Source organism: Citrus clementina, unplaced genomic scaffold (genome assembly GCF_000493195.1).
Source record: "Citrus clementina cultivar Clemenules unplaced genomic scaffold, Citrus_clementina_v1.0 scaffold_6, whole genome shotgun sequence".
Taxonomy (NCBI): domain Eukaryota; kingdom Viridiplantae; phylum Streptophyta; class Magnoliopsida; order Sapindales; family Rutaceae; genus Citrus; species Citrus x clementina.
Window position 1 is genome coordinate 10,009,015 of NW_006262139.1, and position 12,570 is coordinate 10,021,584.

General features: G+C 31.8%; 1 protein-coding gene across 1 annotated transcript; it reads right to left on the reverse strand.

The window, feature by feature from the left end:
* Positions 1 to 7,583: 7,583 nt before the first annotated feature.
* Positions 7,584 to 10,344, reverse strand: LOC18038722 (phenylalanine ammonia-lyase). Its single transcript, XM_006428696.2, has 2 exons — positions 9,782 to 10,344; positions 7,584 to 9,487 (listed from the first exon to the last, which is right to left on the reverse strand). The coding sequence occupies exons 1-2, from the start codon at positions 10,192 to 10,194 to the stop codon at positions 7,744 to 7,746; spliced, it is 2,157 nt and encodes a 718-aa protein (XP_006428759.1). The 5' UTR covers positions 10,195 to 10,344; the 3' UTR covers positions 7,584 to 7,743.
* Between the last annotated feature and the right edge of the window lie 2,226 nt (positions 10,345 to 12,570).

Below are 12,570 nucleotides of genomic sequence, written 5' to 3' on the forward strand. Positions count from 1 at the left end.
AATGAGCTAAAACATAATGACTTATACGTGGCACTTTGCACTATATGTGGCACTTTGCGACGCTTTGGCCTTCAAGAGGTGGTCCTCATATAGTTCCAAGAGGTGGCCCCGGTACAATCATAAATAATTAAATCATACATAGGCACAAAACATTCGTATCAGTTTCATAAATGCTCATAACAACAATTTAGACTTGCAAAGTATTTTATAAATGAAATCATAAAAGGTAGTCATGTCATAAAATAATTTACATATTTAAAAACATTTATAAAATACTTTGTTAAAAAGAATTTAGGTTTGAAAACATTTACATAAAACTAATTTTGTTATCAAAATCAATTAATCCTTTAAGTAGTATAAAAACATTTATGCTTATAATAATAATATCAAAATACTTATACACATCTAGTATACTAAGCTTCTAAGAGCCTCAATCACCTCCAACACCTTAAACAAATACAAGATATGACAATTAATAATTTATTCTAAGAACCTAGTTTTTCTAATTCATACCCGTACAGGTCTGATTCTCAGAATTTTTACTCTTAATCTAAAACTCAAACTGACATAATATTATACAAGGCTATTCTGGAAATCCATGGGTACCTCTTGTAAATTGTTTAAGAGGATCCGATACCAAAAATATTTTCAAAACTATTTATTACTTGACAAATTTGAAACTGTTTTCACAGTACCTTAACCGAACATAATGAGTTCTGAGATTTTTATAAAATAAAAATACTGATCAGAAAATTATGAAATTAAAACTGGGAATACTAGACACATATATTAATTTTCATATAAAATTTCAGAATTTTTCGAGTTCATTTGATAGTATAAATAAGTTTGTGAATCTGATCGCATTGCTTGAATCGCAGTTTTCCAGTGCAGTGGTGTCTACTTCGAAAATACATATAAAATTGAAAACTAAGTCGAATGTAATCAAACAAAATTTATTCAAGAAGCCCTACATGTCTAGTTTCCAGAAATATAAATTCTTAAGAAAAATCGTTCAGAAAATATAGGTTTAAATTCGAGATACTCATGTTGTCCAGAATCGTCTTGTGTGCTTAATACATCAAGGATTGATTAATTAGACTCATAATAAATTAGAACCCTAAATAAAGCTTAAACACATCCGCAATCACGCATTATGATCTATAACAATATAAAATCATGCCAATATAAACCCTTGATAGAGTGATTGGAAATCTTGTGGAGAATAAGGAGAATAACTTGCCAATCGTTTTGATTTTCTCTTAAGTAAAGGTTTGAATTCTAGGGTTTGGGTAGGAGCGTAATGAGTAATAGAGAAAAAGAAGAATCGTCGTAAACTTATAGAAGGGGAAAAATATTAATCTATAGGGAGTTTTAAGAAATCTTATTGAATTTGGAAAAATAACATTTTTCTAAAATTATCCAATGAATAACTCTTTTTATAAGGGCAAAAACGTCATTTATAAATTTTATTAAAAAAATAAATAAAATAATATAAATTTGGGCGTTACACCCACCATCAATTGCCGCCATAAACCACAATGCACCAACCAAAAACCCGCAGCTCCACCACTCAATTTACAGCCGTTCAACCACCTTTTACCGTTGATTGGCTCTACCATTTGAACACACACACATTGCTGATCATACCTCAGCCATCAATCCGCCACTGTAGCCACCACAACACACCAAGACAGCCGCAAACCGCCGCTCGATTCACTGCCTTTTGCCGGGATTCACCAACCTTCGCTACTAGCAAATTATTCCCCATCGTCAGACTTTCCCTCTCCAGCCTAAACCAGCATCCAGTCGTTGTTTCACTCAGTGGAAATCGAAAGCAAGAATTCCACCATCGTTTCCATTCAGTTTCCCAATCATTTCAAAACAGTTTGAGTCAAACCTCTATCACCAACACACTCAATGACCTCAAATCTTGCAGATCCGCCAATCCTTTGTCTAATTTTCTGACCACCGTTGCCGATAACTCCACCTTTTGTTTATTTATAGTTTTTTTACCCAATACTTTCTATTATTTACAGTATTTCCCTTTAATTTTTTGAGCTCATAAAAAAACCCCAAACAAGCACAAAAAAATAGAGAGAAAAAAAAAATTTGAATCATGAAACCACAACATCTTCATCCATATTTCATCTTGGAAGAAGATGTGTTTAGTTAGGATGTTGAGGATTTTTGCGTTCAATTGCTCAAGGTTTAGAGAAACTTCGAAATAGAAAATCTATGCACATAAGCAGAGATACATAATTGACAAAATTGTTCATGATGATGCATGTTATGAGGATGATGAGGAAAACAGTAATTTTGTTTCACTTGACAATATTATTCCTTCCGAGGAGAATATTAATTAGCTATTCATGTCTACAACAAATTCTCCACACACAGACATGATTCATACACATACATTGATTTGGATCAACTGCCGAAATTTGATGACTATCTTTATATTGTGGAATCAAAAGAGGTAATTGTCCATCAATCTTTGGATCTTGTGGACTAAAGAGGGGTAATTGTTGATAAATCTTTTATTGTTCTTTAGATTTGCCAAAAGAAGACAAAGAAGGTTGTGATATTTTTCAACATTTAGTGGATTATGAGAAGAAATCATTTTTCGTCAACTATGTTGAAACTTGACCCGAACAAAATGAAGGTAATGTTAGAGAAATTATTGATAAAAGAACTTATTTTATGCTATTAGAGTGATTGGATAGACATCACTAATAAAAGTTAGAAAATTTAAAATTCATAGTCTACATCGAAGCTCTGTTTTGAAAGTTAATCCTTATACATGTGAAGATGTTTTTGGAGGCTGCAACAAGCAAATTTGAAGACGAATTTTCTCCATCCTCCTGGGAATGATGAAGCGCAACAAATTGAAGGTCTTTAGCAGGGTTATTGATAGAAATCAACCGTTTATTCCCCGACGCATTGATATTTCCTTTTTTTTTATTCTAGTTATTGAACTGGAACAGGGTGAAGAAGATTAGAGCTAGAATCAAATATTTGTGACTAATCTCTCTTTCCCCTCTTTTCGTTTTTTTGTTTTACAATTAGAAAGAAGGAAAGCAAAAGAAAAAAGGTGGCTTCAACCTCAGCGAAACCCAGGTTCAGGCTCCGATTAAATCCTGATTAGAGTGAAATTTATAATATTTAGAAATATCTTAATTAATTTGTATTATAGTCTAATTTGGTTTCCTATTTAGAGTTTCATTGTTTAGGTATATCTTATTTAAACGATATTCCTAATTTAGGTACGAGTCTTATTAAAATAGGTTTTATAGTCAAATTAGGATTAAATCATAGTTAACATAAATAAGTGTCTTTTGTAGCTTTTACAATAGGCCTTGATTATTTGTTATTGATTACTTCATGGAATAAACTCTAGATTAGAGTTCAATAACATTTTTAGTTTTCAAACTTCCGTGTGAGTTTTTGAACTCAGTTAATTCTCAACATTATGCGGAATTAATAAGTCTTAACTCCTGAGTTTATAATATTCTTGGGAATCAATGTGAATTTAATTTTTTCCTTTATTATGGTATTCTCTAAAATAAGTAGAATATTAGAATATTAAACTTCGTTTGCATCAGTTTGGTGTCAGAGCATTCTTTCGTAAAACTGCATTGCATTAAAAAGGAATTCAACTAATTGTATATCTCTTTATGAGAGTCTTTAATTATTTGTATTCCTACTTAAGTTGAAATTCTAGTTTGGCCTGTGGGAACTTATCTTCACAATGAAGGTTTGCCACTTTTCAGGTGCGGGCCCTTAATTTTTTAAATACAGATAAATTATTAAATCTTGTGATTTATAGCGTGTTAGCACTGACTTAAATTGAAATTCTAGTGTGGCCTATGGGAACTTATCTTCACAATGAAGGTTTGTTACTTTTCGGGTATGGGCCCCTAATTTTTTAAATATGAATAGACTATTAAATTATGTGGTTTGTAGTGTGCCAGAACTGACTTTATTAAACTACATGGTTTAATGGCATATTTATATGAAAAAATGAGAGCGCCTACATGAGAGAATTGCTCATGTATAATCATTCTCAGATATGGGCACCCTTATTTTTTTTTTGCGAACACACTATTAAATCGTACAGTTTAATAGAATGTTTATATTGATTCTATTAAATCATCGCACCGTTTTAACAACACGTCCGCACGAAAAAAAAAATGAGGGCATAAGCACAAAAGAATGACTCTCTCTCTCTCTCTCTCTCTCTCTCTCTCTATATATATATATATATATATATATATATATATATATATATATATATATATATATATATGAGTAATTATATAGTTACAAATTGTTGTACAATTTTTTTCTTTTATAAACTGATGTGGTATGATTAAATTGGTTGGATTAAATATCTCTTGGTCCACATGATTTAGTTCTCTTATATTTTATTTTTATTCAACCAATGAGTTAATGTCAAATCGGTTTGTATAAAAGTTTGTGGCATCATCACACACACACACACACACATATAGGCACTTTTATTAAGTCATATAGTTTAATCAAGTCCGTGCAAATGTACTATTATATTATATGACATTATATTAAATTAAACATTGAGTCTATGAAATTATAAAATTTAATAGTATGTCCATATTAAAAAAAAAATGAAGCATCTATATTTGAGAATTTGTGTATATGGGAAGCTTATACACCTGTATCAAATTTCCTGGCAACTCGCTCAAAGAATAGATGTTGTGTGATATGGTGTTCCACCTTCGTAACTTCAACTTGTTCAAGTGCCCTTCATAAAATAATGGGTCATTATTTACTGTTCAATCACAACAAGAGTCAATAATGAAAGAAATTAAAAAAATAAAATAAAAATAAAAATTCAAAGAGTTCCGGTAAATTAATTTGAAATCTTGTATAGTTGTATTACGAAGATAAATGAATTCAGCATCAGATTTATCATTATTTTTCTTCGTAGAAATTTTGTATTATATCTTGAATAAAAATATAGGACAATACTCTTCTTTTTCTATTTTGTTAGTATCACTACACTTTGTATACATCATTGTGTCTAAAAAAGTCTATAGTAAGATGGAAAATTTAAAAAAAAAATCCCTCAATTTAGAAATTGATATCCTGGAATTATTTCTTGGACAACTTGATCATAAGCTTGAACAATATCACTCAGATCTTAGACACTTGGAAATTATTATTTTTTGAGAACCTAAATAATGCTCTCATTGATGATGTCTTCTTTGCAATAATATCATTATTGAACAATCAACAATTACATTATATCCCTCTTGGAATTTTTTTTTAAATATTAATTACACATCAAATTACTGTATTGTACAGATATTTACAATTGCTATTATAACAAATCATTACACTAATATTTACAATAAGTATATAACTTGAGATTTACATTATTATATTAAATTCTATTAAGTACATACCTAGAGAAATAACCCTCACAAACGAGGATGTCTTCACTCCATTCGCATTTTGTAAAGGAGAAAAACTTATAAATTAACTACACACAATCATGTTTAATTGAGGGAGGTTGAGTCCATGGGGACTCGAACCACTGCCCTTATATCCCTCTTGAAAATGAGTTTTTTTTTTTAATATTGATTACACATTAGATTATTGTATTATAATGATATTTACAATCAAATATATAACTAGAGGCTTACATTATTACATTAAATTCTATCAAGTATATACATAGACAAATAACCCTCACAAACGAGGGATGTCTTCGCTCCACTCGCATTTTATAAAGGAGAAAAATTTATAAATTAACTCCACACGATCATGTTTAATTGAGGGAGATTGAGTCCTTGGGGATTCGAACCACCGCCCTTATAGTCATACTTAACTTTGAGGATAGTAATTCACCACTCAGCCAAAGGCCAAATGACTCCTCTTGGAAATGTTTGTCTAACACGCCTTGTACTATTAGTATTTCTTGGACATATTGGATTACTTACAATAATTTATTTTGATTTTTATGACTCAAAAAGAAAAAAAAATTAAGAAAGAAACATCTTCTATTTTGGCTTTTAAACTAAAAATAGAATATTGATCCCGCTCTAGTACTATTGGCAGTCCCGTGAGGTAATTAAAAATGGATTAATTTTAAACTAAAAACCACCGATAATTAAGAATCTCTAAGAAAATGGGTTTTGAAGAACTCTAGGATCATAAATTTTTTTAATTATGCCCTCTATAGGTTAATTATCCCCCATATCACCCTAAAGATATAAAAATATCAATTTATTCCCCAAATGTTTATCTCGCCACCACATTGAATGTCCAAAATTTAAGTAATGGTCAACTAACTCCAAAAAAAGTCTAACTAAATCTTCTCTTTCTTCTCATTTTTCTATATTTATCATTGTTCTCTCTTTGTTTATTTTATTAGTTTTTATCTTATTTTTTACTCTTTCATCCATTTCCTCTTTCATCTTAAATCTCTTTCTTCTTATCGAACCCTATCCTATGTCATCTCAAATCTCTTTCAATTCAATCAACCGAGGCCTCTTCCATCATAAATGAATATCAATTTAACGAACCCTAGCCCTCATTAATAATACCCAACTGCTGCCAAACATGATGGCACAGGCCACGTCGATAAGAGTATTTTTGTATTTTAGTAAGTCAATATGGTGATCAACTATTAAAATTAACGATATTTCGGGATTAAATTTATGTTTTCATATCTTTAAGAGACATATTGAGAATGGTCAATCTAAGTGGGGTAATTCAAAGTTTACCATTAAATGAATGAAATATTATTGATTAGGCATATTAACTATTTTGGGTTGGAAGGCTGAGATTTCTTGGATTTTATTTTATATTCTAGAGAGGATGAAGAGGTTAAAATAAGTCTAGGATACAACACAATCCAAGAGCCTATGGCTTAGCTCAAATAATTTCTAAGTTGACTTTGGATTACACTGATTTTATATTATACCAGCACATCTTCTATATTTATTAAGAAAATTGAATGATTGAAAGGTATACTTTTCGTAAATATATAAATATATATATATATATATATATTTGGGGTTGTGATCCCTTTAGAATAGCCACGTCTTTTAATTGTAGTAGTTAACTGTGACTTACGACAAAGACACACAAATCTAACGATTGTGTGTGTCCACATAACATAACTAATTAAACGTATATCAAGTTGACAAAGAAAATATCACGAACAAAATAATGCATTTCAACAATTGTCTCTGAACTTTTCGAGCATCATTCTGAACTATTGAAACTGGGCCAATTACAGGAGTTATGCATGTGCATCTTTAACGCTATGTACTATGATAAGCTTGCTTCAGATACATTCACAACTAGTTGGATGAAATTAGTCTCAAAGATAAAAGTTTTTTAATGAAACTTCTTCAAGTAAAGTTTTTTCTGGGGTGGGAAAAAAATTTATTAGATGTTTGGACTTGGTTATTGATAAGGGCTTTTATGAAAAATCATAAAATTAATTAATAGAAATTTTTTTAAATTAAGTTATAAAATAAATAATATTTATTGTAATAGTAGAGAAGCCAAAAAATTTTAAAGTGAGAAAGAAGAAAAATAAAGGACAAAAGTCTTATAACCTTATATGAAAAAACCAATAGAAGTGATTGAAATATTACAGATGGATTTGTACCACTGACTCGCATGGGCAAATTCTATGAACACAAGAACACAAGGGATTGAAGACCATGTTATTAAACAAAATAAAAACAACTAACAAATTGGAAGAGGGGCGCCATTCCATTCCCTGAGACATTCCAGCATTGGATCAATGATCTTGCCCTGGCACATTGCTGTAAAAACTTTGTCAAATTCCTCGCCGGGCGATGTAACTTTTTCCCCTGTTAGAAAATTAGACCCGAGCCCCTCCCTCACGAACCTGTACAACGGGTAAGACCTGCATTCTTTGATCCTGTTGGGAATTGTTGGACTTCCATTCTCAACAGTCTGCCTGGCATTCTCAACTTCTTTCGGCAAAACGGTTTTCAATTCCTCCTCAAAGGCTGCAATCTTCTGGAAGATTGAAGAGTTGGCAGTCTTCTCGTTCTCTCCATTGTTCAGTGCGTGCTCAACAAGTACTTGCCTTAGCTTTTGCATCAATGGATAGGTAGCACTGCAGGGGTCATCAATGTATGCAAAGACGTGTTCGCGATCAGCCGCTTTGAGCAGATCCTTCTCACAGAATCTTGATGGATGAAGCTCTCCACTAGCACCGACGGTTAAGACTTTCTTAGCTACTTGGCTGACAGTATTCTTGACTGTATGCTTCAAATTTTCCTCCAAATGTCTCAAATCAATAGCCTGGCAAAGCGCTACCAAGAATGTGGAAGACATGAGCTTCAGGATGTCGACTGCTTCAGCAGTCTTCCTGGAAGAGATCAATCCCAAGGAGTTTACATCTTGGTTGTGCTGTTCAGCACTTTGGACGTGGTTAGTAACAGGATTGGCAAGAAATTGGAGCTCCGAACAATAGGAAGCCATAGCAATTTCAGCGCCCTTGAAACCATAATCCAGGCTAGGATTCCTGCCACCAGACAGATTTGACGGCAATCCATTGTTGTAAAAATCGTTGACAAGTTCAGAAAATTGGGCAAACATGAGCTTCCCTATTGCCGCAATAGCCAAACGGGTATTGTCCATTGAGACACCAATTGGGGTCCCCTGAAAATTGCCACCATGTAAGGCCTTGTTCCTTGAAACGTCGATCAGGGGATTGTCATTCACCGAGTTGATCTCCCGTTCAATAGACTTGGTTGCAAACCGAATCACTTCGATCTGAGGGCCGAGCCATTGTGGTGAAGTTCTCAGGGCATAACGATCCTGTTTCGGCTTCTGCAGAGGATCAATCTCATGCAACTTCTTAGCCACGTTAACATAAGAGCTGCCATCGAGGATATGTTCCATTATAGCAGCAGCCTCAATTTGGCCAGGATGGTGCTTCAATTTGTGTGTCAAGTGATCGGTGAACTCAGGTTTGCCTTGCATGACTTCAGCAAAAATAGCTGACAAAATTTCTGATAACAGAGCAAGGTTGTTAGCCTCAAACAGAACCATAGAAGCCAGGCCAGAACCAACAGCAGTGCCATTGACAAGAGCAAGACCCTCCTTAGGCTGCAACTCAAAGAACCCGAAACCCGCTTGTTTAGAGGCTTCCTGGGCATCAATGATCTCTCCATTAGGCCCGGTGGCCTTAGAATTGGGCCGGCCGGTGAGCAGTCCGGCAATGTAGGAAAGAGGAACCAGATCCCCTGAAGCAGTGATTGTGCCGCGAAGAGGGAGGCATGGAGTGATGTTGTGATTGAGCAGCTTTGTGATCGCTTCCAGGATTTCAAATCGGATGCCGGAGTAGCCCTGGAGAAGAGTGTTAACCCTCACAAGCATGGCTGCCCTTGTTGCTGAGTGAGGTAGCGTGTGAGATGACTCTGTTCCGTTTCCAAAGATTCCAGCGTTCAAAAATCTGTGCAACAAATTAAAACACCGTGAGTATCATAAAAGTTGCAAAGATAATAAGAATAATTAATTACAAATAAATAAATAACTGTATGTACTAAACGACAACGATGCGTGGGCCTGCCGATAATTTTAAAGCAAGTAAAGAAAAAATCAGTAATTAATAAACCAAAAAGCAGCATGTTTCCATGGCCACGACAACTACCACGTCCCGCATTAATGTATTATTATTATTTACTTTACAAATCTTCAGACTCGGTCGGCTGAATCAACTCGGTTAAAAAAAATACATGTTACGCACCTAATGAGCTCCTTCTGAAGAGCACCGCCGTTCTTGGTTCTCCGATGAGAAGTGGCACCAAAGCCAGTGGTAACGCCGTAACTGTCGGTACCCTTATTCATGCTCTCCATCACCCAATCACTGCTGGCCTTGACGCCTTCCCTGGCAGATTCCGACAGCTCCACATTCGTAGAGGACGTGGCAATGGCAGCCACCTGTGCTACGGTCAACGTCTCACCACCGAGGTTGACCACCGGCTTCCTGTACTCCGCCACCATACGCTTCACTTCCTCCAAATGGCTCCCCTTCAACGTCTCCGCCATCACTCCCCAGTTCAACGCATCCCCAGAACTGTAATTGTAATTGTTATTCTTGCACAAACCCTCCAGGCCACCGTTCTGGTGACCATTCTCAGTAGTGGCACCTATCTCCATATCGTTTTACGTAAATGTTACTGCAATTACAAAAAATACCAAAACTGTAGAAAGAAGAAGAAGAAGAAGAAGAATGAATGGGAGTGATGAAGAATGAATGAGCTAAAGGAAATTCTGAAGTCTATAACTATAATGGATTTCCTGAGGAGACAAGAGACATGGAGTTGGGTCTTATATAGTAGTAGTAGGATCAATAATGGGTTGGTAGGTACGCTTAAGAATGGCAGTGGGAAATTGAGGGGTTGGTTGGAGATTGATCAGGGCCGTTCATTCTGATTTCATCTAAGGGTCAACACCGTGGTGGCGTGGACTATGCGAGTATCATTGACTGAACAACTTGGTATTTTAGTTGTTGGGGTGATTTGTGAAGAACGGGGTTGGTGAAGATTCAGCCTTGAGTTGCTTATCTGTATTTTTTTTTTTTTTCACTTACCGAACAATTATTTATTTATTATTCATCAGAAAATCAATTAAACATTAAATGTTTTACATAATTATCAGTGTTTTTTTTTGGATGCGATGATTATTAGTATTAATTTATTATAAAATAATGTTCTAACATTCTAGGCTTATTTTTAGAGTTAATTTTAAATTTTTTTGTAAATTGATTATTTTCAAATTACTTTTTATTTTTCTTTTATCTTTTAAACAAAGATAGAAGTAAATTGAAGTTTTAAAAATTAAAAATAATAAATTGAAGTTTTAAAAATTAAAAATAATAATAATTTAACATAGTCAATTCACTAAAAGATAAATCAAAATTAATTTTATTTTTAATTTTAATTTTTTAATTTTTTCTTTTTATTTTTTTAATAAAATAAACTGACGTTGGTCTTTTTCTTTTTCACAAATTTTACGGATATTCATAATCAGAAATTTATTAAAATTCCTTTAAATCAACCTATTTATTTAATTTTTTTTTAAATGTATTTATTTAATTATGTCAATTGTTATAAGACGATTGGCACATGCCAGTTGTAGGACTCAAAAAGTTGCCTTAGATGACGCTACTCTTTTGTCTTTAGTAGGACCCACTCCAAAGTTCAAATATATTTTTATAAATTTGCTTCAATTATTTTGGCGTTTCGTTTTCCTTTCCTTTTCAATATTTCTAATTTGAAAATCTTAATTCACTTTTTATTTTCGTTGAGGAGATAAAAAAAAATCATCAACCAACCCTTTTTTTTCTAATCTATTGAATAAAAATAAAGATAATTTGATATTTTTAAAAGTAAAGATTTAATTTAAAAATAGTCAATTCATAAGGAGTAACTCAAAATCTACCCTTATTTTTATGCTTTAGTTTTATTTTTTAAATTTTTTCTGTTGATTGCTTTTTTTCCCTTTTGGATTCCGCTCTTTCATTTTTTTTTTAACTTTTGCTTTTTTAATACAGCAAATAAAACAAAGGAAAATAATAAAGGATCCTAACCATACAATGGTAAGAAAAATAACTGAAAATTGTGTAGTATTATAGTATCATATTGAAAAAATAGTATTGATTTTTAACTTAACACCTCAATACTATACTTTTTCAATTATTTTGACGTCATTGTGTTGGATCCTTTTTGTTCAAATATCAATACTCCAAAATAAAAAGACAATTAACAATTGTCATGAATATTAAATATTAGGGTCCAGCTACCTTACAACAGTTGCAGGGTACCACTTATTTTTGTCTTATGTGATGTTACATTTCATTTAATCCCTTACTTTATTTCTTATCTACATTTTATTTATAAGTTTATATGTTTTAGCTAGTGACCTTTTAAAATGTAATTTTATTTTATTTAATATTATTTTTCTACGTTTATTTATAAGTTTATATGCTTTAGTTGGTAACTTTTTAAAATGTAATTTTATTTTATTTAACATTATTTATCTTTTTTAAAAAGAATAAATATAATAATAAGCTTATGACTAATAATATTAAATAAAATAAAATAAATAATATTAAAAAATAAAATAAAATAAATAATATTAAAATTTTAATTTAAATAAAATATATAATATTAAAAATGATATTATTTTTAAGACACTATTGATTTTTTAATATTATTTAGTTTTTAAAGAATAAATATAATTATAAGCCATTAAAATTTTAATTTAAATAAAATAAATAATATTAAAAATGATATTATTTCTAAGACACTATTGATTTTTTAATATTATTTAGTTTTTAAAGAATAAATATAATTATAAGCCTATGACTAAATAAAAATAATATTAATTTTTTAACACTCATTATTGATGATTTTATTTTATTTAACATTATTTAGTTTTATGAAAGAATAAATATAATAATAAGCCTATGATTAAATAATACTAAATAGAATAAAAATAAATAATATTAAAAATGATATCTATTTTTAAGGC